Source organism: Mobula birostris, chromosome 14 (genome assembly GCF_030028105.1).
Source record: "Mobula birostris isolate sMobBir1 chromosome 14, sMobBir1.hap1, whole genome shotgun sequence".
Taxonomy (NCBI): domain Eukaryota; kingdom Metazoa; phylum Chordata; class Chondrichthyes; order Myliobatiformes; family Myliobatidae; genus Mobula; species Mobula birostris.
The window spans coordinates 45822028-45849329 of record NC_092383.1 but is presented as its reverse complement, the minus strand read 5'-3'; the positions used below and the strand labels follow the sequence as shown (position 1 = coordinate 45849329).

The following is a 27302-nucleotide window of genomic DNA, read 5'->3' as shown; positions in this document are numbered from 1 at the left end:
AGTAATTATCTTTCTCCTTCTGGCAAGTATTTTATTATTACATAACATAACACACAAAATATAGTAATATAGATAATTTCAAAAGTCAAAGGCATAACCCGTGATAGAATAGTATCATCATTAGTAATGACTAACACATTTACAAAGTACATTATATAAAATCTTAAGAACCAAAAATATAAAAGGTTGCCCATGTTAGAAAGTGAATATGCAACATCCAAATAGGCCATTAAAAATAATGTTTGTTGACTCATCTTTCTGTGGGAATGTGTTGAGAGACCAATTATTTGCAACATCCCAACTCCCCTCAAGATCAGCTGAAAAGCATGCATACCCATCCACAACGTTAATGATCAAGGAAAAGAAGAGGAGCAAGGATAACATGATCAGCTATTCCATGTTCTTTGCTCTTCCAGGGTTGAGGATGAACTAAGGGATAGGTAAAGAAGTGAGTACGAGTCATTGTATAGCAAAGCAGGCATACAAGAGGTGTGCAGGTCAGGTATTGTAATTAAGTGGGTCTTAGATGTGAAGCTACTATAAAAGCAAAGCAGAAGTCACCAAATTTCCATCCTTGAAGACTTCAGCATCTCAATAAAAAGAGCACTACATAAACAATAATTCCAATGTCTAGGGGAATTGTTCTACAGAAAACTGCAAAAAAAAATCTGTAACCCAATTTAAGGTAGTGTCAATCTACGCAGAAACTGCTGTGGGAATTAAATTTGCAACAGCTGGAAAGGTCTTAACTACTGTTTCAGCTAGAATGTTAAGCCAGACAGGGGCTTAGTATGTATCTGCAAAGGAAACTTGTGAAAAGAAGGAGCCTTGCTTGTCATTGTGTCAGTTCAATTACCGCCCCCCCACCCCATAATGTATAGAGAAATATTCTTATAATTTAACCAAATTTGTTCTAACCATTGTTGACGAATATCAAGTCCTTTTAAAACATTCTTTGTTGCATCTCTTAAAACTGGACTTGTGTTTCTGTCCTTAGATATGCAACATAAATCATTAAATTATTCTGAGAATCATTTCCTTTATAAACCTTAAAAAGTGGGTGATCCTCTGATAGCAGTATGTCTGAACAACTTTCGTCATCAGAAATTTCTCTCTTCTAATTGAAACAAAGGATCACATCAGAGCTATATTGAGAAGTGAGCATTGTCACTGCATGGCTGTACAGGCAGTTTTACTATTTTTTTAAATCATGAAAATTGTTTTGGGCTGAATATTCTTTTCTCTGCCTGTTGATAATAACACAATGCAACTGAATACACAGTTATAATTGAAGATTTGTCTGTGTATCTAGCATTGTTTATTTCAGAAGTAATTTTATCTGTGTAACACCAAAACTTAGCATTAACAATTGGTGTCTAATAGCAAAAATTTTCATCGCCTTCTTTCCCCCATGTTCAACCTGTAGTCGAAATATTGAATTTGTAAAAATGCTAATAATTCTGAATTGATTTACATCGTAAGGTACTATTCACATCACAGCATGAACAATTCATGACTGTTTGATTAAGGACAAATCAGAAATTTGAGCAGATGCAATAATCTATGGGACTAAAATCTCTAAAAAGCTTATCAGACTTACCAATTTCTGTTGACTAGGGAGGAAAGCATTATCGTTTTATCTCTCAGCTTTGGCTTCCATGCATCTTTCCATCTTATCTTCCCATCCAAAAACCTGGATGCTGAACCATTTAGAACGTGACACAGAAATGCACAAAAATGTCCTGTTACCTTGACATATAATAATGGAGTGAAATAGGAGCCATAATTGGAGAAATGGAAACATCTAAAATCTTCGTAGTATTCATGGAGATGCTGGCTATAAAGAGAAAGTGCAATAATATATCTGTCAAATGTACAAGTCTTCATTAAAGTAAGCTATTTCACAATGCTCTAGTTTAATGAATTCAATATTGTTTTAACATGAGTGGGATCACTCAGTGACATGCATATCAGTGTCTATACTCTTCTACAAGTGTAGTATCCATGTTATTAGTACCTTCAAAATCTGGATTGGAATCTTTCAGTTTTGTTAGGGTGTTATTAATCATTTCTGCAAACAATTCTTTGCCGCCTTATGTATCTATGTTCATTTCATCTGCAGTGTGGTCAGAGTGAATGTATAAGTGGAAAGGAACAATCACTTTGTCAGAGGCAAGATTTAAGGGTTCCAATATATTAGTTCATATATGACCAAGAGGAAAGGGCCATTTAGTGTTATTTAAATTAGATTTAATATTGCCTGCAGATCCCCTTAATCTAATATTCTCTGAGTCATTAAGTTTTACGTGTGCCTAAACCAGATTAGACTACTTACATAGTAGATGCGACTTTGTGAAAAAGCAAACGGTAAGTAAGGCAGAACTAAACAATATTATTATAAGAACAAATATTAAAAGTAAAATACAGCAAAAGCAACACTTCTTCCTGGAGTTGCAGTCTGTCTCACTCTGAAAACAATAGCGCTTTCTGGTTGTAATATCCCTGGGCAATGTATCTGTGCAATCTTCCTCAAGTCAACAGGAATTTTTCACTGCTTTTCAGATTTTAACTTGTGTTTTATCTTTTCAATACATCTTACCCATGGTGGACCAGCCTGTTGTTTCTGTGGGAACCCATATATCAGAATAATATAGGCTTTCCACACATTCTGGGAGGAAAAATCCAGCTGGGACAGTTTTGATGTTATCTATGGAGATAATTTTACTTACAGTCTTGTTTCACCTCCCAGTCTCAATTTCCACACTCCTATCGTTGATAGCCTGAGTTATGAGACCAGCGGTTTCTTTCTAGGATGGAATCTAGGGTTGAAATTATATTTATGGAATTTCTTTTCTTGGGCCCATTCCCTTTTTTTTGGTCTCCATGCTGTCTTGTTGGGTTCTTTTTCTTTCACTTGAATTCCTATAAACTCTCTCAATACCTTGAGGAGAGCTGTCTCAGGCGTTGGAGTTGGTAGGCCAGAGTTAGTGATCAGGGGTGTATTTAGGTGGCTATTGTACATTAAGAAATAAAGTGTAACATTCTTGTGTACTTCTATTTTTGAATTGGTTCTTTGTTTATGGACAGTTGCACGTCATGGATTAATATAGCCTACTTTGCCTCCAGGGTAGACCAGTTTTGCTAGTCCTAGTGTAATCTCTCGATTCCTTTGCTCCGCCATGCTGCTCGATTGCAGCTGGAAAGGAGTGCTGTACTCCACTTGTGTGCCTGTTCGTTCACACATAGCTTGAAAGCCTTTGTCACTGAAGGATGACCCTCAATAGGCACATATGCAGACACGAGTGCCAGCATATAGGAAAATGGAGTTTTGAAGTGTTGTGAGGCGGGGTGGGGTGGGTTGCTCATTACAAGAAATTCTGAAGACTAACCATGTATATCCCGTATCACAAGAATATACTTATTAGATTTCCAGTAAGATGGGTTGTCATGGGATGTCAGAGATAATCAATTTCCACACTTTCATTAGTGAAGTTAGTTTTGTTTGTCTTATAGAAAGGAGGTGGCCTTGTAGAGCAGACATTCTTTACTATTTGCAATGAATCATTTACAATTACTCAACATGTAAGGCCACTAGTATAAAATGGATAATTTCACCTGAGTGGCTTGTCTGCCACCATGATTGTATCCAAATCCTCCTTGGGCCTCTTGAATCAGTGCCTCCTACTTGTGGGCAGGAGGTATTTGTTTCTTATCTTTTTTACCTTCAGCATCAGTTTCATATTTGTACCTTGTTCGAAATCCTTTTGAATTGGTTTAGTGGTATGTAGGAGAATCCTTAAAACATCATCCAGATTATTTCTCATTTGTCACTACCAAACCTCGGCCTCCCTAACTGTAGTACGGTCCATCCTGACAGCTTGTTTTACTTGTTTATTCCTTAGTTTGTTACCATAGCTGTGTAAAGGGCCTGCAGTATGTTCCGGGATGTGTAACATTTTATTAACGGTCTAGTCAGTAATAATACATAGATATTCTTCCATGTCAGCAAGTGTGGAAGCAGTTTACCTCTGTGGGTTCTCCATCTAGTAGTTGACCCTTTATATCTTCCACTGGGGTGACTTCACACACACATGATATTTCCTCAGATACCCTTTTAACACAAACAGTCTAAGAGCATCTCGGAAACATACTTCCGTAATTAATGCCGTAAAGCATAAAACATTCAACATAAACAGGTCAGCTATTTGATCTGCTAAATGACATTTTCCAGCTGGTCCGCAAGCTGCTTTGAAATAAGCATCTTAGTTTCAGCTTGACTGTTTTAAAACAACCTAAATTAAACAACCCATTGCTTTAGTCCTTGAGACCATAAGACATAGGAACAGAATTCAGTCCTCCTTGTCCATGCCAGAATCAAGTGATTCTTGAAGGATTATGAGAAATGCATCTGCTACCTCTTCAGCAACCTCATTCAGTTGTAGTCCATCTGGTCCAAGTGACTTATCCAGGTTAAGACCTTTGAGTTTACCTGGTACTTTTTCCTTTGTAATAGTAATGGCACTCACATCTGCTCCCCAACACTCAGGAACTTCTGGCACCCTGCCAGTGTCTTCCACAATGAAGACTGATGCAAAGAAACCATCAAGTTTATCTGCCATTTCTTTGTCCCCATTACTACCTCACCAACATCATTTTCCAGTGTTCCAATATCAACTCTCACCTCCCTTTTATTCTTTATATAACTGAAAAAACATTTAGTAACCTCCTTTATATTCTTGGTTAGTTTGCCCTCATATTTCATCTTCTCCCTTATAGCTTTTTAAATTGCCTTTTGTTTGATTTTAAAAGCTTCCAAATCATCCTACTTCCCACTCACTTTTACTACCTTATATGCCCTTTCCTTGGCTTTTATGCAGTCCCTAACTTCCCTTGTCAGCACGGTTGTCTACCCCTGCCATTTGAGAACTACTTCTCCTGTGGAATATATCTATCTTGTGCTTTGTATACTATTCCCAGAATCTTCAGCCCTCACTGTTCTGCCATCATTCCCACCAGTCTCCTCCTCCAATTCACCTGAGCAAACTCTTCTCGCGTGCCTCTGTAATTCCCTTTATTCCATTACGATACTGATACATGTGACTCATGCTTCTCCCTCCCAAATTGCAGTATGAATTCAATCATATTATGATCACTGCCTCCTCAAGGTTCCTTTACATTAAACTCCCTAATAAGATCTGGATTATTACACAGCCTCTAATCTAAAATAGCCTTTTCCTGAGTAGGCTCAAGCTGCACTAAAAAGCCACCTAGGAGGCATTCAACAAATTCCCTCTCTTGTGATCTGACACCAACCTGATTTTCCCAATCTCCTTGCATACTGATGTCCCCAATTGCAATTGTGTCATTACCCTTATTACATGCTTTTCTAGCTCCTTTGGCAATATCAACCCTACATCTTGTCTACTATTTGGAGGCTTACATATGGTTTCCATAATGGTTTTTTACCTTTGCAGTTTCTTAAATCCACCCGTAATATATACCCCGTGCAGTGATACGCCTGATGTAGTTACTTCCTAAAAAGTGGCTGCCATATGCAGAGCTTGTTTGGAAAGATGTTCTATGGGCAGTTCTTATCTTAACTTCAGATTGATTGCTGCTTGGCATTTATATTTTAAGAACTGTAGACTGACAACCATTTACAACCAGAGACTAAACAATGTATACTACTTTGGAAGTTTACTTACAACTGCTTGATCTTACAAGTGGCAGTTGATGTATTTAGAAAGCCACAAATAGCAAACATGAGACAAGAAGTGAGTATCCATCACATGATATGACTGAACTTGAGAGGAAGAGATATGTCTCTTGGGTGCATTATATTGTATGATCATCTTAAGTTGTCACAATGTGTTCTAGTAACTGCTGCTCCCTAGATATTTGTTGATCAAGTATATTATGACATTAAAATATTGCTGTAAGAAAACCCTAATGGATTTTATTTCATGACCAAATACAAAAGTTGTAGTAAAATAGTTTCCTTCATAGTTATTTTATATAACTGCACTTTGTTATGCAGGAGGAAAGAGACACATTTAGATAGTCTCTTTCACCTCCCTTTCAGGAAATTCTAAAGGGGCGACAGGTAGTTTTGAGGAAATTGAGAAGCTACTGAAGGACAGGGACAGATTAGGAGAAAAGGCAGAGAAGTGGCAAATGGAATACAATGTTGGGAAGTGCACTTTGGTGGAAAAAGGTGGAGACTATTTTCTAAATGAAGAGAAAATTCAAAAATCTGACGTGTAAAGGGTGTCCTCGAGCAGGATTCCTTAAAGGTTAATTTGCAGGTTGAGTCGGTGGTGAGGAAGGCAAATATGATGTTCACATTAATTTTGAGAGAACTAGAATATAAAAACAAGGATGTAATGTTGCAAAGATGTGATGTTGAGGCTTTATAAAGTACTAGTGAAGCCTCAACTGGAGTACTAGGAGTAGCTTTGGGCCTCTTATCTAAGAACAGAAGTGCTGACATTGAGAGTGTTCAAAGGAGGTTTACGAAAATGATTCTGGGTTTGAAAGGCTTGTCATATGAGGATCGTTTGATGGCTCTGAGGCTGTATTCACTGGAATTCAGAAAAATAAGGGGTGACCTCATTGAAACCTATCGAATGTTGAAAGGCCTTGATAGAGTGGATGTGGAGAGGATGTTTCCTATGGTGGAGGAGTCTAATACCAGAGGACGCAGCCTCAAAATAGAGGGGAGTCCTTTTAGAGTGGAGATGAGGAGGAATTTCTTTAGCCAAAGAGTGGTGAATCTGTGGAAATCGTTTCCATGGTTAGTTGTGGAGGCCAAGTCATTGGGTATGTTTAAGGCAAAGATTGATAGATTCTTGATTAGTCAGGGCATGAAGGAATACAGGGAGAAGGAAGGAGAATGAGGTTGAGAGGGAAAATGGATCAGCCATGATGAAATGGCAAAGCAGACTCAATGGACCAAATGGCCTGATTTTGCTCCTATATCTTATGGTCAGCACAGCCAATGCTCCCTGTAATGCAATACAATGCTCCAGTAAAACTTTTTGTATTCTATGGAGCTGTTCCAACATTGCCGTGGATTCTGGAGGTGGAGTAGGAAATACAGCCACTACTCTACAGCACATTGACGCCACTCATTGGGGATGTATTCAGTCTTGAATTGTAGGGTGATCAGAATGTGAGAAGCTAATGTATTTCTGTGCATCACTGCTGGATTTTGTTATTTCAGGATAATTGCTTTCACTTTATTCTGTGCTGTACAACTCAATAATAAGATATTTCAAACAGCAGTTCATCTGGGAACCAGGGTAACTTCACCCATTGGATATTGTTCACTTTCAATGCGCAGAAGGAATAGAATTCAACATGAGCTACTTTCGACAGGTTTTAGTACTTCAGTATTAAAGTTACGCTCCAACATTAATACAGCTTTCATTAGAAAGACTACAAGTCAATAGCTGATATAGAACTGCTTTTTCTCAAAGTCAGGATTTTTTTTAAGAAACTGCTTTGGATAAAAATAAACAGGGTTATGTTACTGAGGTTAGTTTTGAAGCTGACTACTCTGAATCAGCTGAAAGTATAAACACAGCTATTTGGTGATTAAGGGATGTCATTAAATTCCAGCAAAAAAACATTGCAGCCAAGGTAACCTGAGTGATAAGTTTTTCACAAAGAGGGTGGTGAATATCTAGAATGTACTACGAACAGAGGTGGTAGATACGATTGCAATATTTAAAATGCATTTGGTTGAATAGATCATAGAAGCAGGCCCTTTGACTCAGCTGGTCAACTTGGGATGTCAGAAATAATCTATTTCCACTCCTTCATTAGTGAAGTTTTTCAACTCAACTTGGAGGTGTCAGTTCAGGCAGTGTTCTGTAAGGAGTCTCTTTACATCCTCCCCTTGGAATGCATGCATTTTCAACAGGTGCTTCTGCTTTCTCCCACAGTCTAAAGACCTACTAGGTAGGTTAATTCGTCATTGTAAATTGTCCGTTGATAGGTTAGGGTTAGTCAGGGTTGTGGGGTTGCTGGGGTTGCTAGGGTGGCATGGCGTTAAGAGCTAGAAGGACCTATATTTGGTCCATATTCCCTTTAAACCTTTCCTATCCAAATCCCTGTCCAAGTAGCTTTTAAATGTTGTTAATTTACCTGCTTCAACCATTTCCTGTGGCAGCTCATTCCATATCTGGCACCATCCTTTGGGTGAATAAGTTGTTCCTGGGGTTCCTATTAAATTTCTCTCCTCTTACTTCAAACCTATTTCTTCTAACTCTTGACTTTCAACCCTGGGAAAAGCCTCCATGCATGCTCTCTATGCCCTCATGACTTTATACTCCTCTCTAAGTTCATACCTCATTCTCCTACATTACATAAAGTCCCAGCCTGTACAACCTCTCTCCATAATTCAGTCCCTCAAATCCCCAGCAACATTCTCTTTAATCTCTTATCTGTCGTTTGTAGGGTAGCCAAAAAAAACACAATATTCTAAACGCAAACACGAGGAAATCTCAGATGCTGGAATTTCAAGCAATACACATAAAAGTTGCTGGTGAACCCAGCAGGCCAGGCAGCATCTCTAGGAAGAGGTACAGTCGATGTTTCGGGCCGAGACCCTTCGTCAGGACTAACTGAAAGAAGAGCTAGTAAGAGATTTGAAAGTGGGAGGGGGAGGGGAAGATCGGAAATGATAGGAGAAGACAGGAGGGGGAGGGATGGAGCCAAGAGCTGGACAGTTGATTGGCAAAAGGGATATGAGGGGGTCATGGGACAGGAGGCCTAGAGAGAAAGAAAAGAGAGGGGGGGGAACCAGAGGATGGGCAAGGGGTATAGTGAGGAGGACAGAGGGAGAAAAGAATGTGTGTATATAAATAAATAACGGATGGGGTAGGAGGGGAAAGTGGGGCATTAACGGAAGTTAGAGAAGTCAATGTTCATGCCATCAGGTTGGAGGCTACCCAGACAGAATATAAGGTGCTGTTCTTCCAACCTGAGTGTGGCTTCATCTTTACAGTAGAGGAGGTCGTGGATAGACATATCAGAATGGGAATGGGACGTGGAATTAAAATGTGTAGCCACTGGAAGATCCTGCTTTCTCTGCGGACAGAGCCTAGGTGTTCAGCGAAACGATCTCTCAGTCTGTGTCGGGTCTTGCCAATATATAATAAAGGCATCCGTTAGCCTTGCGAGACCATGGATCTGTGCCTGGAAAGTCTTCACTCTCCAGCGCGCAGGCCTGGGCAAGATTGTATGGAAGATTGGCAGTTGCCCATGCTGTAAGTCTCCCCTCTCCACGACACCAATGTTGTCCAAGGGAAGGGCATTAGGACCCATACAGCTTGGCACCAGTGTTGTTGCAGAGCACTGTGTGATTAAGTGCCTTGCTCAAGGACACAACACGCTGCCTTGGCTGGGGCTTGAACTCACGACCTTCAGATTGCTAGTCAAAGGCCTTAACCACTTGGCATGTGCCCACAATATATAGAAGGCCACATCGGGAGCACCAGATGCAGTATATCACCCCAGCCAACTCACAGGTGAAGTGTTGCCTCACCTGGAAGGACTGTCTTGGGCCCTGAATGGTGGTGAGGGAGGAAGTGTAAGGGCATGTGTAGCACTTATTCCGCTTACAAGGATAAATGCCAGAAGGGAGATTGGTGGGGAGGGATGGGGACGAATGGACAAGGGAGTCGCGTAGGGAGCAATCCCTGCGGAAAGCAGGGGGGGGGAAGATGTGCTTAGTGGTGGGATCCCGTTGGAGGTGGCGGAAGTTATGGTGAATTATATGTTGGACCCGGAGGCTGCTGGGGTGGTAGGGAGGACAAGGGGAACCCTAGTCCTAGTGGGGTACCAGGAGGATGGAGAGAGAGCAGATGTGCGTGAAATGGGGGAGATGCGTTTGAGAGCAGAGTTGATGGTGGAGGAAGGGAAGTCCCTTTGATGGTGGCCTTATCACCATCTTGTACAACTGCAACATAACATCCCAGTTTCCGTACTCGGTGGTTTAACTGATGAAGCCAGCATGCCAAAAGCTTTCTTTACCACCCTGTCTATTTGTGATACCACTTTCAGGAAACCATGTACTTGTATTCTTAGATCCCTCTATACTTGAACATTTTCCAGGGGCTTGGGTACTTGGATAAGAAAGGAATAGAGGCATACAGGCTTAATGTCAGCAAATGGGGTTAGCGTAGAATGATGTCATGGTCAGCGTCGCAAGGTGGGCTGAAAGTGCCTAGTTCTGCACTATTGTTTCTATCATTCTATGATTTTAGATAAGCAGGACTTCCTAATGTAGAGTAAGCATGCATGATACCCCAATTCATTTCGTAAACAGCAATGCCAGAAGTTGTGCTCAGTTACTGAATGTGACTGAATGAAATTTGGTTTCATTGATTTTGATTTTTAAGTGCATCCGCAAAAGCAACAGGGTTCTGCTTCTATCCAGCACCAAAAATAAGGAAAGAATTGTTTGTCTGAATTGCTAATCAAGATAGTATGAGTATGGACAGTAAGTTTGCCAGTTGTGCTAGGGTTAAGAATGTAGAGCATTGCAAACAGAAAGGTATTGAGGTGCAACTTCATTGGGCCACAGCAAAGCAAATTTGGTGCTGTTATCTGGACAAAGACCAAGAAATTACATGATGTTAGATATGTTGTAATATTTGACTGAAGTGACTGTAAAACAAAATTAGAGATTTACACTGGGGTCCACGAAGCCCAAGATTTGCAGGAGCAGTTCTCCTCCATTATATAGAGTCATAAGGTACTTAAACATCAACCTCAAATGTTAATTATCCCACATGGTAGTGAAGCCTTATAACGAAAAGCTCTGGCAATATGGAAGCTCAGCATCCTTTGCCACACTTTCTTTTGGTCTTTGAAAACATTCCTCCATCTTAAGCCTGTTCTTTTCCACTAACCAACCTCCTCTTACCCCTCCCCTTTACCCTTTTCCTTTTCTTGGTGGGCTTTATTATAGAGCAGTGAAGATTTGATAGTCTGGCTTTTGTTTCCTGAAATGAAGGGATTTATAAAATGCTCAGAGGTAAAGATAGAAAAGATAATTAGAATTTTTTTCTTATAATAAGGCTAATAAAACAAGTGGGTATAGGATTAAGATGAGGTATGGGGGGATCAGAGGTTTCGATGAAGGACCCATTTCTGTGCTATACAAATGTGACTCTATGCGAAGCATATTGGTTTTAATTGGGACTCATTATGCGATAGGCATTCTGTAATAAAATCATCTCTAGGAATAACAAAGGTTATTTCTATGTACTCAATAATGCTAACCCTCCTTGTTATAGACCTATACCTGCATTTAAGATGCATACAATTTTTGGCCCATTTGACTGGCATTTAATTTATATATATTTTTTATATATAATTTATATAGATTTTTTTTCATAAAGATGTGAATCTATATGGTGGTACAAATAAGTACACGGTATGATTTAGAGGCCCAATAGATAAATCCCCAGTTTACTATAGGAAGAGAGGAAAGAGATTACTGTGCCATTGGCAATGATCTTTGCATCCTCACTGACCACAGGAGCACTACTACCAGAAGATTGGAAGATGGCAAGTGTTATTCTTTTTTTCCAAGAAAGTTAATGCTAATCCTGGGAATTATAGACCAATCAGTGGTGGGTAATTATTGAAGACCGGATTTGTGAGCATTTGGACAACCATAGTCCAGTTAGGGATAGTCAACATGGTTTTGTGAGGGGCAAGTTGTGTTGCAGGCACCTGATCGACTTTTTGCAGGAAGTGACAAAAAAAATTGATGAAGGTAGAGCAGTAGATTTTCATAAGGTTTTTGACAAGGTTTCCTGTTGTATAGGCTCACTCAGAAAGTCAGGAGGAATGGAATCCACGGAAATTTGACTGTATGGATTCAGAATTGGCTTTCCCCCTAAAGCTAATAGGCAGGGGTTAAAGAGCAAGGCTCTAGAAGTAAGGACAATGAAGAAATGGTCATGGAAGGCAAAGGAGTGGCTTTGGGGTTGCTTTGAGTTGGTGGAATGGGCCGTGTTCAAGGACTTATCAAAGATCAGAATGAATGCACCATGGTTATCATGGCATTTATAAAAAAACTGTTTTAGATGACTATGACCCCACAGGGAGTCTTCCCCACCAGAAGCCCTGGATGAACCATGAGATCGCAATCTGCTGAGGGACAATATCAGTGGCATTCAGGTCTAGCAAACAAGCAAAAGTACAAGGAGGTCCAGTTATGATCTCTGGAAAGCCATCTCAAGAGTGAAGTGGCAAGTTTGGACCAAGCTTGAATCTCTAAAGGACTGCTATGGCAGGACTTAAATGCTATCACCTTCTACAAAGTTAAATCAAGTGACATACTGTAGGTGACATCAAGGTTTTGCTCCCAGATGAGCTCAATGTCTTTTATGCATTAGATGATCAAAACATGGCAGGACCTTCACAAACTCCCATAGCTGCCACTGACCTCAATTTCAGCACTAAGGGAGGTTCTGAGTCTGCTCCACTGGTTCTCGGTTATGTTCAATTCATAAAAGATGAAAGCATGGTTCAAGAGTTGTTGTTTGCAAAGGGATTAAAATCAAAAATGACGGGGGAGTCAATTTTTTTGGCTGTTGAGCAATTTTACAAAGAGAAGGATATTTCCCTCACCAACATTCATGCTTGTGCAATAGATGGGGCACCATCAGTGACAGGACACTGCTGTGTTTCTTGAAAAAAGCCATACCTAACATGTTTACCATGTACAGTGTAATTCATAGACAACATCTTACCACAAAAACCTAAGTGATTGGCTGCACAAATCATTAAGTACAGTTATCGCAGCAGTAAATAAAATCAAGTCCTAAACTTTCAATTCTCGACTACTTCAAGAGCTTTGCATTGAGAATGATGAGCATTTTGAACACTACAAAATGATTGTGATCTGAAGCAGAAGTTAAAAAAAATCACATCAAGACTTTTGGTTACAGAAAGTAATCTGAATGCTATCCTGTGCTGTGGAAAATGGTCGAGCTATTTTTTTATTGCCTTACCAACATCATATCTAGTGGAGTCTGGTTTCAGTGCAGTTGTCCAACTTCTTTCAAAGCAATAAAACAGTCCAAAAATTACTGAACGTGGAGATCTGCGATCCTTTTGAGTGACATTCCATCTGATGTTGAGAAGCTGATATTACTGTATCAAGCCCATCCATCTCATTGAAAAGAGAAAAAAGCAATGAAGTAGTGAATAGTGGGAGTACTGATGTATATTCTAAAATGGTTTTTACTGTACTTAAAGAAATAATTGCATTTGCAGCTCTAAATAGATTTGAATAATTCTTGTAATTATTTGTCACTGCTTTGGATTTGCAGTTTCACTGTGCATCATAAATCAAAATTCTTTATAGTTTTATGTAACAGCTAGAAAGGGAGAGGGGGGTGCTGGAGATATGGGCAGGAAGCTAAAGGGGCAGTAAGCCAAAAATGTACAATTGACATTTCGGGCTGAAACCCTTCGGGCCGAAACACTGACTATACCTTTTCAGATACTGCCTGGCCTGCTGAGTTCATCCAGCATTTTGTGTGTGTTGCTCTGGTCTTGATCTATTGTTGCATTAGGCAAATCAGAGTGGATCCAGGACACTCCAGACATGCTAGAGGTATTAACAATTAATGAACAGGCAAATATTAGCACACTGGCCTTCATTCCAAGGATGTTGAAACTTAAATGTCAAGAAAGACAAATAAATTGCTAAGAGCTTTGATCAAATGCCATTTGGACTGATGTAGCTTGTGTTTCCCATAATGATGTCTGAGTTTGAAGCCATGAATGATAAGAAAAGACCGAATATACATGTTGCATCCTAGGTACCTTAGAAATTGTTGTGACATAATAAAGGTGATTATGTAGATACAGAGAAATTGGGGTGCAAATGAGTGGGGTGTTCTCTCATCTCATAACGTTCGCTTAACTCATCTATCTGGTTCCCTCTGTTACTAATTAACAGTAGATATTTCATTCTCTAACTCCTAATTTGTTCCCCTAACTTGTAACTATGCTTCTGACAAAGGACAGTTTATGTTTAGATGCAAGCATATCTCCTTTCTCCTTTCCTTTCCTTGGCATCATCTAGACTGTATGTTGCTGTTTGTTGACTAATTGGGGGGGGACGCAGGTGGCATTTGTGTGGAGGGTAGTAATGCCTCCTTTTGGTTGTTTGCTGGTTTCTTTAACCAGTTATTCACACTAACTGAAACTGGTACATATGCATCATATCCACATTCCTCTGCCCCTGTAAATTAGTAAACTTCTCTTTAAGGTGTACTACCTCCTCGTGGAGCCTTTCGATTTCCTGTTCCATTCTGTCCCGCACTACTTCAGCTCTCTGCCAATATTCTATGTTTTCTTCTTCTCATCTGTCTCTCTCTATTTTAGCTCCTGCCGACATTCTATTCAATTCTCGATTAAATAGCCAACAGCTACTGGCTTCTGTAATAGCTTAAATCCTTTGTCTGACAATTTCCCTTTACTAATCTTCTAAAGAGCTTCCCCAGCAGTTTTCTCTTCACTGCCAGTGTGACTAGTATACTCTGTATTTTGGCCATTTCCTCTTTAAGAATTTCTGGAGGAGTCCCTGCCAGTCAAAACAATCCAAGTCCTCCAGACTTGCACTGTTCCCTGAATTCTTCATCCTGGGTTAGCAACAGCTAACTACCCAGCCGCAGATCTCTCTGTACATCACCAATATGGTATGCCTCAGATCTCTTGCTAACTCAATGGAGACATTTATTCTCAAATTTACCCAGGGACCCCAATTTTGTAACAGGTATTAACTCTCAATAATTATCAGTTAGGAACAGAGAGAATCTGTATTTGCTGACAAGTACCTTTATTGGCTCAGTTAACAAGCACGTGAATATAGAAAACTAAATACCTCTGTTGGTTTCCCTGACCCTCCATGAACAATCATAGAATAGAAAAGATAATACTCTGGAAAAGGAGTCTACACTGCTCAGGTGTTTCTCTTGATCCCAATGTTATCTCTTAAATTTCAGATGTGGGGTCATCTACTTCTGCAATGGTTGGTCTCCACAGAGTTGTCACTACCAAAATCCTCATTTCTGCCTTTCCCTTATCACAACAATCTGTTATATTTCAATTTCTTTGGCTTTAGCTCATCTGACTAACGTGTCAACTCACACATCAAAGTTGCTGGTGAATGCAGCAGGCCAGGCAGCATCTCTAGGAAGAGGTACAATCGACGTTTCGGGCCGAGACCCTTCGTCAGGACTAACTGAAGGAAGAGCTAGTAGGAGCTAATATTTGAAAATGGTCTCAGGTTTAGCAAATCATCAAGTCACTAAATAACTACCATCAACAAATGACTTGGAGTACCAGAGGAAACAATACAATGGACCACTGTTACACCACCAGCAAGAATGCCGACCATGTTATTCCACACCCACACTTTGGAAAGTCTGATCACCTGGCTGTACTTCTACTCCTTGAGTATAGGCAGAGACTGAAGACTGCAGCACCAGTAGTGAGGACCAAGAAGGTAAGGACAGGGGAAGCACAGGAGAGCTTGCATGGCTGCTTTGAATTGGTGGACTGGACTGTATTCAGGGATTCATCTTCGAATCTGGATGAGTATGCTGCAGTTGTTAACGACTTCATAAAAACCTACATGGATGAGTGTGTGCAATAAAAAAACTTGCTGTACATTCCCAAACCAAAAGCCGTGCGTGAACCAGGAAAGCTGTGGGGCTAGATCTGCGGCATTTAAGTCTGATGACCCAGGACTGTACTGACTTGCGGAGGGCTATTTCAAGAGCGAAGAAACAATTGTGAGTGAGGTTGCAGACAATAACAGATGCACATCAACTCTGACAGGGTTTGTAAGACATTACTTCCTACAAAGTGAAACCCAATAGCATAAATGGTAGCGATGCTGCACTACCAGATGAGCTCAACACCCCCTATGCCCACTTTGAAAGGGAGAATATAATTACAGTTGTGAAGATCCCTGCTGCACACAGTGACCCTGTGATCTCTGTCTTGGAGGCCAATGTCAGTCTGTCCTTCAGGAGGGTGAACCCTTGCAAGGCGACAGGCCCCGATGGAGTACCTGGTAAGGCTCTGAAAACTTGTGTTAACCAACTGGCGGGAGTATTCAATGATACCTTCAACCTCTCACTGCTACGGTCAGAACTTCCCACCTGCTTCAAAAAGGCAACAATTACGCCAGTGCCTAAGAAGAGCAGTGTGACTGCCTTAATGACTATCACCCAGTAGCACTCATATCTATGGTGATGAAGTGCTTTGAGATGTTGGTCATAGCTAGAATGAACTCCTGCTTCAACAAGGACCTGGACACACTGCAATTTGACTATCGTCACAATAGGTCTACAGCAGGCACAATAACAAGGAGTCTTAAAACAACCTTAGATCACCTGGACAGTATAAACACTTATGTCAGGATGCTGCTCATTCACTATAACACAGCATTTAAAACCATCATTCCTACAATCCTGATTAATAAGCTACAGAACCTAGGTCTTTGTGCCTCCCTTTGCAATTGGATCCTTGACTTCCTAACTGGAAAACCACAACCTATGCGGATTGGTAATAATATCTCCTCCTCACTGACTATCAACACTGGTGAACCTTGGGTGTGTGCTTAGACCACTGCTATATTCCCTCTGTACCCATGACTGTGTGGCTAGGTTTAGCTGAAATGTCATTTATAAATTTGCTGATGATACAACCATTGTTGATAGAATCTCAGATGGAGATGAGAGGGCGTGCAAGAGTGAGATATACCAACTAGTTAAGCGGTGTCACAGCAACTACCTTGCACTTAACATCAGTAGAATGAAGGAGCTGATTGTGGTCTTCAGGAAAGGTAAGACAAGGGAAAATGAACCAATCCTCATAGAGGGATCAGAAGTGGAGAGAGTGAGCAATTTCAAGTTCCTAGGTGCCAAGATCCCTGAGAATCTAACCTGGTCCCAATCTATCAATGCAGTTATAAAGAAGGCAAGACAGTAGCTATATTTCATTAGGAGTTTGAAGAGATTTGGTTTGTCACCTAAAACACTTGAAAACTATAGATGTACCATGGAGAGCATTTTGACAAGCTGCATCACTGTCTGGTATGGGGGAGGGGAGTACTGCACAGGACCGAAATAAGCTACAGAAAGTTGTAAAATTAGTCAGCTCTATCTTGGGTACTAACCTCTGTATATCTAAGACATCTTCAAGGAGCGGTACCTCAGAAGCGGCATCCATATTAAGGACCCTCGTCACCCAGGACGTACTCCCTTCTCATCGTTACCATCAGAAAGGAGATACAGAAGCCTGAAGGTAGAAACTCAGTGATTCAGGAAAAGCTTCTTCCCCTCTGCCATATGATTTCTAAATGGATATTGAACCCATGAACACTACCTCACTTTAAAAAAAAAACAGTGATGATTCTGATTCTGATTCATCCGCAGGAAATTCTTTGGGTCCATATAGGAGCAGAATTAGGCCATTTAGCCCATCGAGTTTGTTCCATCATTTCATCATGGCTGATCAAATTTTCCTCTCAGCCCCAATCTTCTGCTTTCTCTCTGTATCTCTTCATGCACTGTCCAACCAAGAATATGTCAGCCTCTGCCTTAAGTATACAAAAAGACTTGGCAAAGAATTCCACAGATTCACCACTCTTGTGGAAATACATGATAAATAAATATAGAGAACAAAACTGAATTATAGTAAAAAAAAGTGCAAAAAACAACAGAAATTTTAAAACGTAATGAGGTTCATGAGTGTTCATGGGTTCAATGTCCATTTAGAAATCACATGGCTGAGGGGAAGAAACTGTTCCTGAATCGTTGAGTGTGTGCCTTCAGGCATCTGTACTTCCTCCTGAACAGTAATGATGAGAAGAGGGCATGTCCTGGGAGGGTGATGGGGGTCCTTAATAATGGACACTGCCTTCCTAAGGCACTATTCCTTAAAGATGTCTTGGATACTACAGAGGCTAGATGGAGGTAACTGATTTTACAAATTTCTGAAACTTACTTCAATCTTGTGCAGTAACCCCCCCCCATACCAGAGGGTAATGCAGCTAGTCAGATTGCTCTCCACAGTACATCTGTAGAAGTTTTCAAGTGTTTTGGTTGACAAATCCAATCTCCTCAAACTCTTAATGAAATTTAGCCACTGTCATTAAGAATGAGGTTTCGATATACTTGGAGACTAATGATAGAATAAGTCAAAGTCACAAAGGGAAATCTTACCTAACAAGTCTGTTAGAGTTTTCTGAGGATGTAACAAGCAGGGTGGACAAAGGAGAAGCAGTGGATGTTATTTAATTGGATTTTGAGAAGGCATTTGATAAGGTGCTACACATCAGGCTGCTTAGCAAGATAAAATCCTATGGCATACATGAAAGGTACTGGTATGGATAGAGGAATTTTTGACAGGCAGGAGGCAGTGAATGGGAATAAACGGGGCCTTTTCTGGATGGCTGCCAGTGACTAGTGGTACTCCTCAAGGGTCAGTATTGGGTCTGTTACTTTTAACATTGTTTGTCAATGATTTAGATAATGGAATTAATAGCTTTGTAGCAAAGTTTGCGGAGTAGGTAGTGCTATGGAAGCAATGCAGCACGACTTGGATGAATTGGAAGAATGGGCAAAAAAGTGGTAGATGGAATACAGTGTTGGGAAGTGTTTGACAATGCACTTTGGTAAAAGAAACAATAGTACAAACTATTATCTAAATGGGGGGAAGTTTCAAACATCAGAGGTACAGACTGGTCCTCGTGTAAGCCTCCCAAAAGGTTAATGTAAAGGTTGAGTCTGTGGTAAAAAAGACAAATGCAATGTTGGCATTTATTTCAAGAGGAATAGAATATAAAAGCAAGGAGATAATGATGAGGCTTTATAAGAGACTGGTCAGGCTGCACTTGGAGTATTGTCAACAATTTTGGGCCTGATATCTCAGAAAAGGATGTGTTGTCATTGGAGAGAGTCCAGAGGAGGTTCAAGAAGATAATTCCAGGAATGAAGGGGTTAACATGTGAGGAGCATTTGGCAGCTTTGGGCCTGTACTCACTGGAATTTAGAAGAATGCGGGGGGGTGGGGGGATCTTATTGAAACCTACCAAATGTTGAAAGCACTAGATAAAGTGGATGTGGAGAGGATTTTTCCTATGGTGGGGATATCCAGAACTATAGGGCAAAGCCTCAAAATTAAGGGATGACCTTTTAGAACAGAGGTAAGGAGGATTTTTCTTTTAGCCAGGGAGTAGTGAATCTGTAGAATGCTCTGCCACAGGCTGCGTTGGAGGCCAAGTCCATGGGTATATTTAAGGCTGAAGCTGATAGTTTCCTGATTGGTCAGGGCATCAAAGGATTTGGCGAGAAGGCAGATGTATGGGGTTGAGTGGGATCCAGGATCAGCCATGATGGAAAGACAGAGCTGACTCAATGGGCTGAATGGCCTAATACTGCTCCTGTGTCTCATGGTGTCATGGTCTTATGGTCTTGCTTTCTTTATAGCTGCATTGATATGTTGCTTCTAGTTTTAGCATTATCCCTATTTCCATTCCAGAGCAATGGCACAACATTGTTGTTTATTGTTTATTGAAACTCTACCACCAGCCTGGCAATGTGTTCCAAACACCTACAACTCTCGATATAAAGAAACCTTGCGTCTGTCATCCTCCTGTTATTTTCCTGACAGCACCTTAAACTTATGCCTCCTTGTATTAGCCATTACTGCCCTGGAAAATAGTTTCTGACTGTTCACTTGATATATGCCTCTTATCATCTTTAACATCTCTATCAAGTAACCTCTTTTCCTAAGTGAAAAGCCCTAGCTCACTCAGCCAAGGAAATAAAGGTGTTGTAGAAACCCAAACTCATTCTTGTTATAATAGAACCGACATATTAAAAGCCCACAAAAAATTGTAAACACATACTTGGATCCAAAATGTTTGTGATTAAGTTTATTTTGGGCCCCTCTCAATCATCTGTTGGAATTAAGTAGAAATCAGCTCATACTCCGTCAAAGTGATGAATGATCTCATTCTACTTTCCCATTCTCAACTCCTTTGTGACTACGTTGTAACTCTCTAGAGTTTTGTCTGATCCTTTCTTCCTAAACCTTAAGTAAACTTCCTTCTTCCTCTTGACTAGATATTCTCTTGCCAACTTCAGTCCTCCATCCTTTCCCTACCTCAATAGGACAAACCTATCCAGAACCCCATACATGTGCTCCCTAAACAGCTCCCACATTTCTGCGGTACATTTTTTCCCAACTTATGCTCCCATGTTCCTGCCTAATAACATCATAATAGCCCCTTCACCAATGAAATGTTTCCCATACTGCCTGCTGCTATCCCTTTCCAGGGCTATGGTCATTGTCTCTGAGATGCGTAGCCACCAAGAGATCTGACACCTGACCAGGTTCATTGCCTAACATCAGATCCAGTGTGTCATCTCACCTCATTAGTCTGTCTGCATATTACATAGAAAACCTACAGCACAATACAGGCTCTTTGGCCCAAAAAGTTGTGCCGAATATGTCCTTACCTGAGAAATTACCTAGGGTTACCCATAGCCCTCTATTTTTCTGAGGTCCATGTACCGAGATTTCGAGTAGGCTAGACAAGGGAGATGCAATGGATGATATGTATTTGGATTTTCAGAAGGCCTTTGACAAGGTGCCGCACATGAGGCTACTAAACAAGATAAGAGCCCATGGAATTACGGGAAAGTTACATACGTGGATAGAGCGTTAGCTGATTGGCAGGAAACAGAGAGTGGGAATAAAGGGATCCCATTCTGGTTGGCTGCCGGTTACCAGTGGTGTTCCCCAGGGGTCTGTGTTGAGGCCACTTCTTTTTATGTTGTATATCAACGATTTGGATTATGGAATAGATGGCTTTGTGCCTAAGTATGCTGATGATACAAAGATAGGTGGAGGGGCCGGTAGTGCGGAGGAAACAGAGAGTCTGCAGAGAGACTTGGATAGATTAGGAGAATGAGCAAAGAAGTGGCAAATGAAATACAATGTTGGAAAGTGTATGGTCATGCACTTTGGTAGAAGAAATAAATGGGCAGACTATTATTTAAATAAGGAGAGAATTCAAAGTTCTGAGATGCAACAGGACTTGGTAGTCCTCGTGTAGGATACCCTTAAGGTTAACCTCCAGGTTGAGTCAGTGGTAAAGAAGGCGAATGCAATGTTGGCATTCATTTCTAGAGGAATAGAGTATAGGAGCAGAGATGTGATGTTGAGTCTCTATAAGGCACTGGTAAGACCCCACTTGGAGTACTGTGTGCAGTTTTCGGCTCCTTATTTAAGAAAGGATGTGCTGACATTGGAGAGTGTTCAGAGAAGATTCACTAGAATGATTCCGGGAATATGAGGAATGTTTGACCGCTCTTGGACTGTATTCCTTGGAGTTTAGAAGAATGAGGGGGGACCTCATAGGAAAATTTCAAATGTTGAAAGGCATGAACAGAGTGGAAGTGGCAAAGTGGTTGCCCATGGTTGGGGGAGTCTAGTACAAGAGGACATGGCTTAAGCCCATTCAGAACAGAGATGTGAAGAAATTGTTTTAGCCAGAGGGTGGTGAATCCGTGGAATTTGGTGCCACGGGTAGCAGTGGAGGTCAAGTCATTGGGTGTATTTAAGGTAGAGGTTGATAGGTATCTGAGTAGCCAGGGCATCAACGGTTATGATGAGAAGGCGAGGGAGTGGGATTAAATGGGAGAATGGATCATCTCATGATAAAATGGCGGAGCAGACTTGATGAGCCGAATGGCCGACTTCTGCTCCTTTGTCTTATGTCTAATATATGAGGAGTGTTTGATGGCTCTGGGCCTATACTTGCTCGACTTTAGAAGAAAGAGTGGGGATCTCATTGAAACCTATTGAATATCGATTCAAAGATTTAAAGGTTCGAAGTACATTTATTATGAAAGTATGCGGTATACAATCCTGAAATTCGTCTTCCCACAGACAGCCACGAAACAAAGAAGAACCATGGAACCAACCTGTTCAAAGAAAAACATCAAAGCACCACCCCTCCCCGTCCATGTACAAAAAAGTCACACAAGTAGCAGCAAAAAAGCTAGCGAAAACACAATATAAAACACAAAATCAAAAGGCATGTTTCAGTGCAGTCTGGCTCAGTGTTCATTTTCGGCATGTTGCACTAATTCAAAAATCACCCAAGAGTAGTAACAATAAAGATCGACTAGAACTAGAAACTAGAAGACATCATAAACCTGAATTAGAGTCCAAATCTACAATCCTCATCGATTAAACCGTGCTCTGGCACCATCCGCCAACAGCACTGAGGGAGAGAGAGAGACCATTTGAATGCAAGGACCTTCCTTTGGGAGCAGCGAGTGAGAGACCGCCATATGCAACCGCAGTGTCTGGCAACAGTAAGCGAGAGGCTGGTAGATGACACTGAACACTCGCTTGCCTTCTGCATCCACCTCACTGATTTCAATCTTCCTCAGCACTTTAATCAGCAAGAGATGATCATGGGCCTATCAGAGTGGATGTAGAGAGGATGTTTCCTATGGTGGGTGAGTCTAGGACCAGAGTGCACGACCTCAGAATAGAGGGATGTACTTTTGGAACAGAGGTGAGAAGGAATTTCTTTAGCCAGAGACTACCACAGGTGGCTGTGGAGGCAAGTCATTGAGTAAATTTAAAACAGAGGTTTATAGGTTCTTGGCTAATCAGGGCATCGATGGTTACAGGGAGAATGGGGTTGAAAGGGATAATAAATTAGACATGATGAAATAGTCGAGCAGACTCGGACTGAGTATCCTAATTTTGCTCCTATATCTTATGGTCTTATGGACATACACAGTGAACAGTAGGGCACTGAGGAGTGTGGAGGAACAGAGAAATCTTTGAATAGGGATCCATAATTCCTTGAAAGTAGTAGGAAGAGGTAGGTAGATAGACAGGTAGATAGAGTCATAAAGAGAGCTTTTGGCACACTGGCTGTCATAAATCAGAATATTAAGTATACGAGTTGGATTTTATGTTGAAGTTGTATAAGACTGGTGAGGCTAAATTTGAAGCATTGTTTGCAGTTCTGGTCACCTACCTACAGGAAAGGTATTAATAAGATTGAAAGAATACAGAGAAAATTTGCAAGGATGTTGCCAGATCTTAAGGACCTGAGTTACAGGGAAAGGTTTAATAAATTAGGACTTTATATCCCTGGATCATAGTATAATGAGGGGAGATTTTTTAGAGGTATACAAAACTATGAGAGTTACAGCTAAGGGAAATGCAAGCAGGCTTTTTTTTTACTGAGGTTGAGGGAGATTAGAACTAGAGGTCATATTTACGTGTGAAAGTTGAAATTTTTAAGGGAACCTGGGGTAGATTTTGTAGAGGGTAGTGCAAGTGTGGAACAAGCTGCCAGCGGAAGTGATGGATGAAGGTTTGATTGCATCATTTAAGAGAACTTTGGATAAGTATATCAATGGGAGGGGTATAGTGGTGTTGTTGGGACTTGATAGAATAACAGTTCAAAATAAATTTATTATCAAAGTACATATATGTCATCATATACAAACCTGAGATTATTTTTCTTATGGGATATGCAATAAACCCATAATACCATAATAACCATAATAGAATCCATGAAAGAACACACCAACTTGGGCATTTAACCAATGTGCAAAAGACAACAAACTGTGCAAATACAAAAAGAAAGAAATAATAATAATAAATAAGTAAACAGTAAGTATCGAGAACATTTGATGAAGAGTCCTTGAAACTTCCCATCGGTTATGGGAACAGTTCAATGTTGAGGCAAGTGAAGTCGAGTGAAGTTATCCCCTTTGATTCAGGAGCCTGATGTTGAGGGGTAATAACTGTTCCTGAATCTGGTGATGTGAGTCCTAACGCTCCTGTGCCCTCTTCCTGATGGCAGCAGTGAGAAGGGTGTATGCCCTGGGTGGTGGGGTTCCTGATGATGGATGCTGCTTTCCTGCAACATTGGTTCATGAAGAGATGCTCAGTGGTGGAGAAGGCATTACCCATGATGAACTGGGCTTGTATCCACTGCTTTTTGTAGGATTTTCCATAAAAGGCTATGATGCAGTCAGTCAATATACGCTCCACCACACATTTATAGAAGTTTGTCAAAGTTTTAGACGTTATGTTGAACCTCCATATACTCCTAAGAAAGTAGAGGTGCTGCTTGCTTCCTGCGTAATTGCACTTAATGTGCTGGGTTCAGAGCAGGTCCTCTGAAATAAAAACACTGAGGAATTTAAAGTTGCTGACCCTCTCCACCTCTGATCCTCCAATGAAGACTGGCTCAAGAACCTCTGGTTTCCTCCTCTTTAAGTCAATAATCAACTCCTTGGTGTTGCTAACATTAGATGTTGTTATGGCACCACTCAGCCAGATTTTCAGTCTCCCTCCAATATGCTGATTCATCAGCCTCTTTGGTTCGGCCTACAACAATGATGTTGTCAGCAAACTTGAATATGGCATTGGAGCTGTGCTTAGCAACACATCAGAAAAGTAAAGCAAGTCGAAGAGGGGGTTAAGCATGCAATGATGTAGTGCACCTGTGCTGATGGAGATTGTGGAGAAGTTGTTGCCAATCTGAACTGACTGTGGTCTGCATGTGAGGAAATTGAGGATCCAATAACACAAGGTGGTATAGAGGCATCAGTCTTAAAGATTGTTGATCAGTTTTGAGGGGATGGTGGTATTGAATGCTGAGCTGTAGTTGATAAAGAGCATCTTGATGTGTGCATCTTTGCTGTGCAGATATTCCAGGGTTGAGTGAAGACAGCATGGACTAGATGAGCCAAAGGGCCTGTTCTGTACTGTCATGCTCTATGACTCCATGACTATATATAAAACAAAGTTTTGAAAACCATCTCTATTTGATTTATCTTTTGATAAATCAGAGGATAAAATAGATGCGAGTAATGTTTACTTATACTTCATTGGTACAGCAATAATGCTTAATCTTAATTTATATTTCCTGAGAACCATTGGAGGAATTTACTTTTGTGTGTGGTGTGAGTCACTGTAGCTGGAAAGTAGTGATGTTTTCCACCATGGATTTCATCTGGTCCTTGAGACCATTTTAAATTATTCTGACATCAAGTTCAGATATTTCAACACTTGGACTATATTGCGTCATCAGGAACCAGCATAATCAGAATCAGCTTTATTATCACTGACCTATGTCACGAAATTTGTTGTTTTGTGGTGGTAGTACAGTGCAATCTATTAAAAATTTTTGTACATAACAATAAAAATGTATAAAAAATAAATGAAGATTGTCAAGATGTAGACAAATGGGTTAAATTCTTATTTTTTTTACAAGCTTCACACAAAATGCTGTAGATGTTGTAAATCTGAAATGAAATAAAAAATGCTGAGAATGCTCAATAGATCAGGTAGCCTTGATGCAGGGAGCAAAGGAGAATTATCTGAAACATTAAGCCTCTTCTTTACAGATTCTGACTGATGTGGTGAGTATGAGATGTTGAGAATCTTCTGCGTATGAAGTTTTTAGATAATTTGTGAATGGCATTCGTGGATGCCCACCCTGTTAAAAAATACAGCAACCCCCAATGAAAGAAATTTTGTAGACAAGGGAAACATTTTTACCCATGCTTAGTATTTAATTTTTGTGGGAGTTGCAATGCCTAGCGAGCCTCAGTGCTGTGGCTCTTCCACGATTGTGAATAGTGACAGAAACATATCTTTCCCTCTCAGAAAGCCTTTTCCTTTAGTTCTAGTGTTTGTCATGATTTAAGAGAAATTAAGTTGAAATAAACATAAATGATTTCTAAAAGTAATACTAATAGCAATTGATAGAGTTAGTAATATATTAATATTGATTAAAATTCAAGCAAGCCATTGGCCTTTGTCTACCTTTAGTTAGATGAATGGGGCTATGTAGTTATGGTTGGTGTAGAGTGAGAGACCAAGTGCAAAGTGTGTTTGACACTTTAGTTCATAGATTTTGGAGTTGTTGCTGGAATCAAAGCAGAGTGCAACAGCAGAGCAGACCAGATCTTCGGAGCTGCTGTCACTTTTGTGTGGAATTGCTGGCCAGTACAATCGGAGCAGTGGCAGATGGAATATAATCCAAACAAGAGCGGATTGTCAGATGTTGGCAGGACATATACGTCAACTCATTATTCCTTAGGTGCTGCCTGATCTGCTAGGTTCCTCAAATATTTTGTGTGTTATTCAGGGCATTTATAGTGTCAGGGACCTGAGCAGTGTTAATGTATGGGGAGGCTTTGGTGTGCAAGTTGATTGTTCCCTGCAAATAGTAGATAGAATAGTGAAGATGGCTTGCCTTCATAGGCTGGGGTATTGCGAATAAGAGTTGTGTATCATGTTGCAGCTGTACAAAACTTTGGTTAGAACAGATCTGGAGGATATTATCCATCTAGTTAGCATACAACAGGAAGGATGTGATAACATTAGAAAGAGTGCAAAGGAGCCTTGTCCGAATGTTGCAGAAATTTATGTTGCCTGAAGGCCGGAGAATGAATGGGGTTGAGAGGGAAAATAAACCACCTCTTATAGAATCATGAAGCAGACTCAATGGGCCAAGTGGCTTAATTCTGCTCTTATGTCTTATGGCCTTATAAAATTGAGGGCCTTGGGTACCAGAGAGATTAGATAGTCTGAATTGTTATCACTGGGAGTTAGTAAGATGACCTATAGAAGTTTATAAAATTAGGGGAGACACAGATAAAGCAGGCCGAGTTTTTTTATCTCTCAGGACAAGCAAGTCTAATTTTCAAGGACAATGACTTAAGGTAAGAAGGAAGAAATTTAAAGAAGATCTGAAATCATGTTTTTGATACAGAAGATCATGGTTATATGGAACAATTTCCTAGAGGAGGCAGCAGAGGTTGGGTACATTTGCAACACTTAAAAAACATTTCATCAGATACGTGGAAAGGAAGGAATTTGAAAATTATCCAAATACAGATGTCATGCTTGGCATGGACAAAGTAGGCCAAAAGGACCTTATTCTGTTCTATGTAACTCTGTGACTCTATGCGTGAGACACAAATAAGCAATATTTACAAAGCTATAAAAATATGATGATATAATGTAATTCCATTAAATTTTGCAAACACATGTCAATACCACTCTTTAAAGTGCATTAATAAACCATATTGACATTCTTAGGGTTGGAAGTGTGCTGTACGGCATTGACAGCATGCCAGATCTACGGCGGAAGAAGACGATGCCTATTGTTCGAGATGTGGTGAGTCACAATTTGA

General features: G+C 40.5%; 1 protein-coding gene across 6 annotated transcripts in view; it reads left to right on the top strand.

Moving 5' to 3' along the window:
• Nucleotides 1-27302, top strand: part of LOC140209874 (protein unc-13 homolog C-like) — a 923018-nt gene that overhangs the window by 464987 nt on the left and 430729 nt on the right. For all 6 annotated transcript variants that reach the window (XM_072278476.1, XM_072278475.1, XM_072278477.1 and 3 more), the window contains one exon: nt 27208-27286. In XM_072278476.1, the coding sequence (XP_072134577.1) occupies nt 27208-27286 (79 nt within the window). The remainder of the gene's footprint in view (nt 1-27207; nt 27287-27302) is intronic.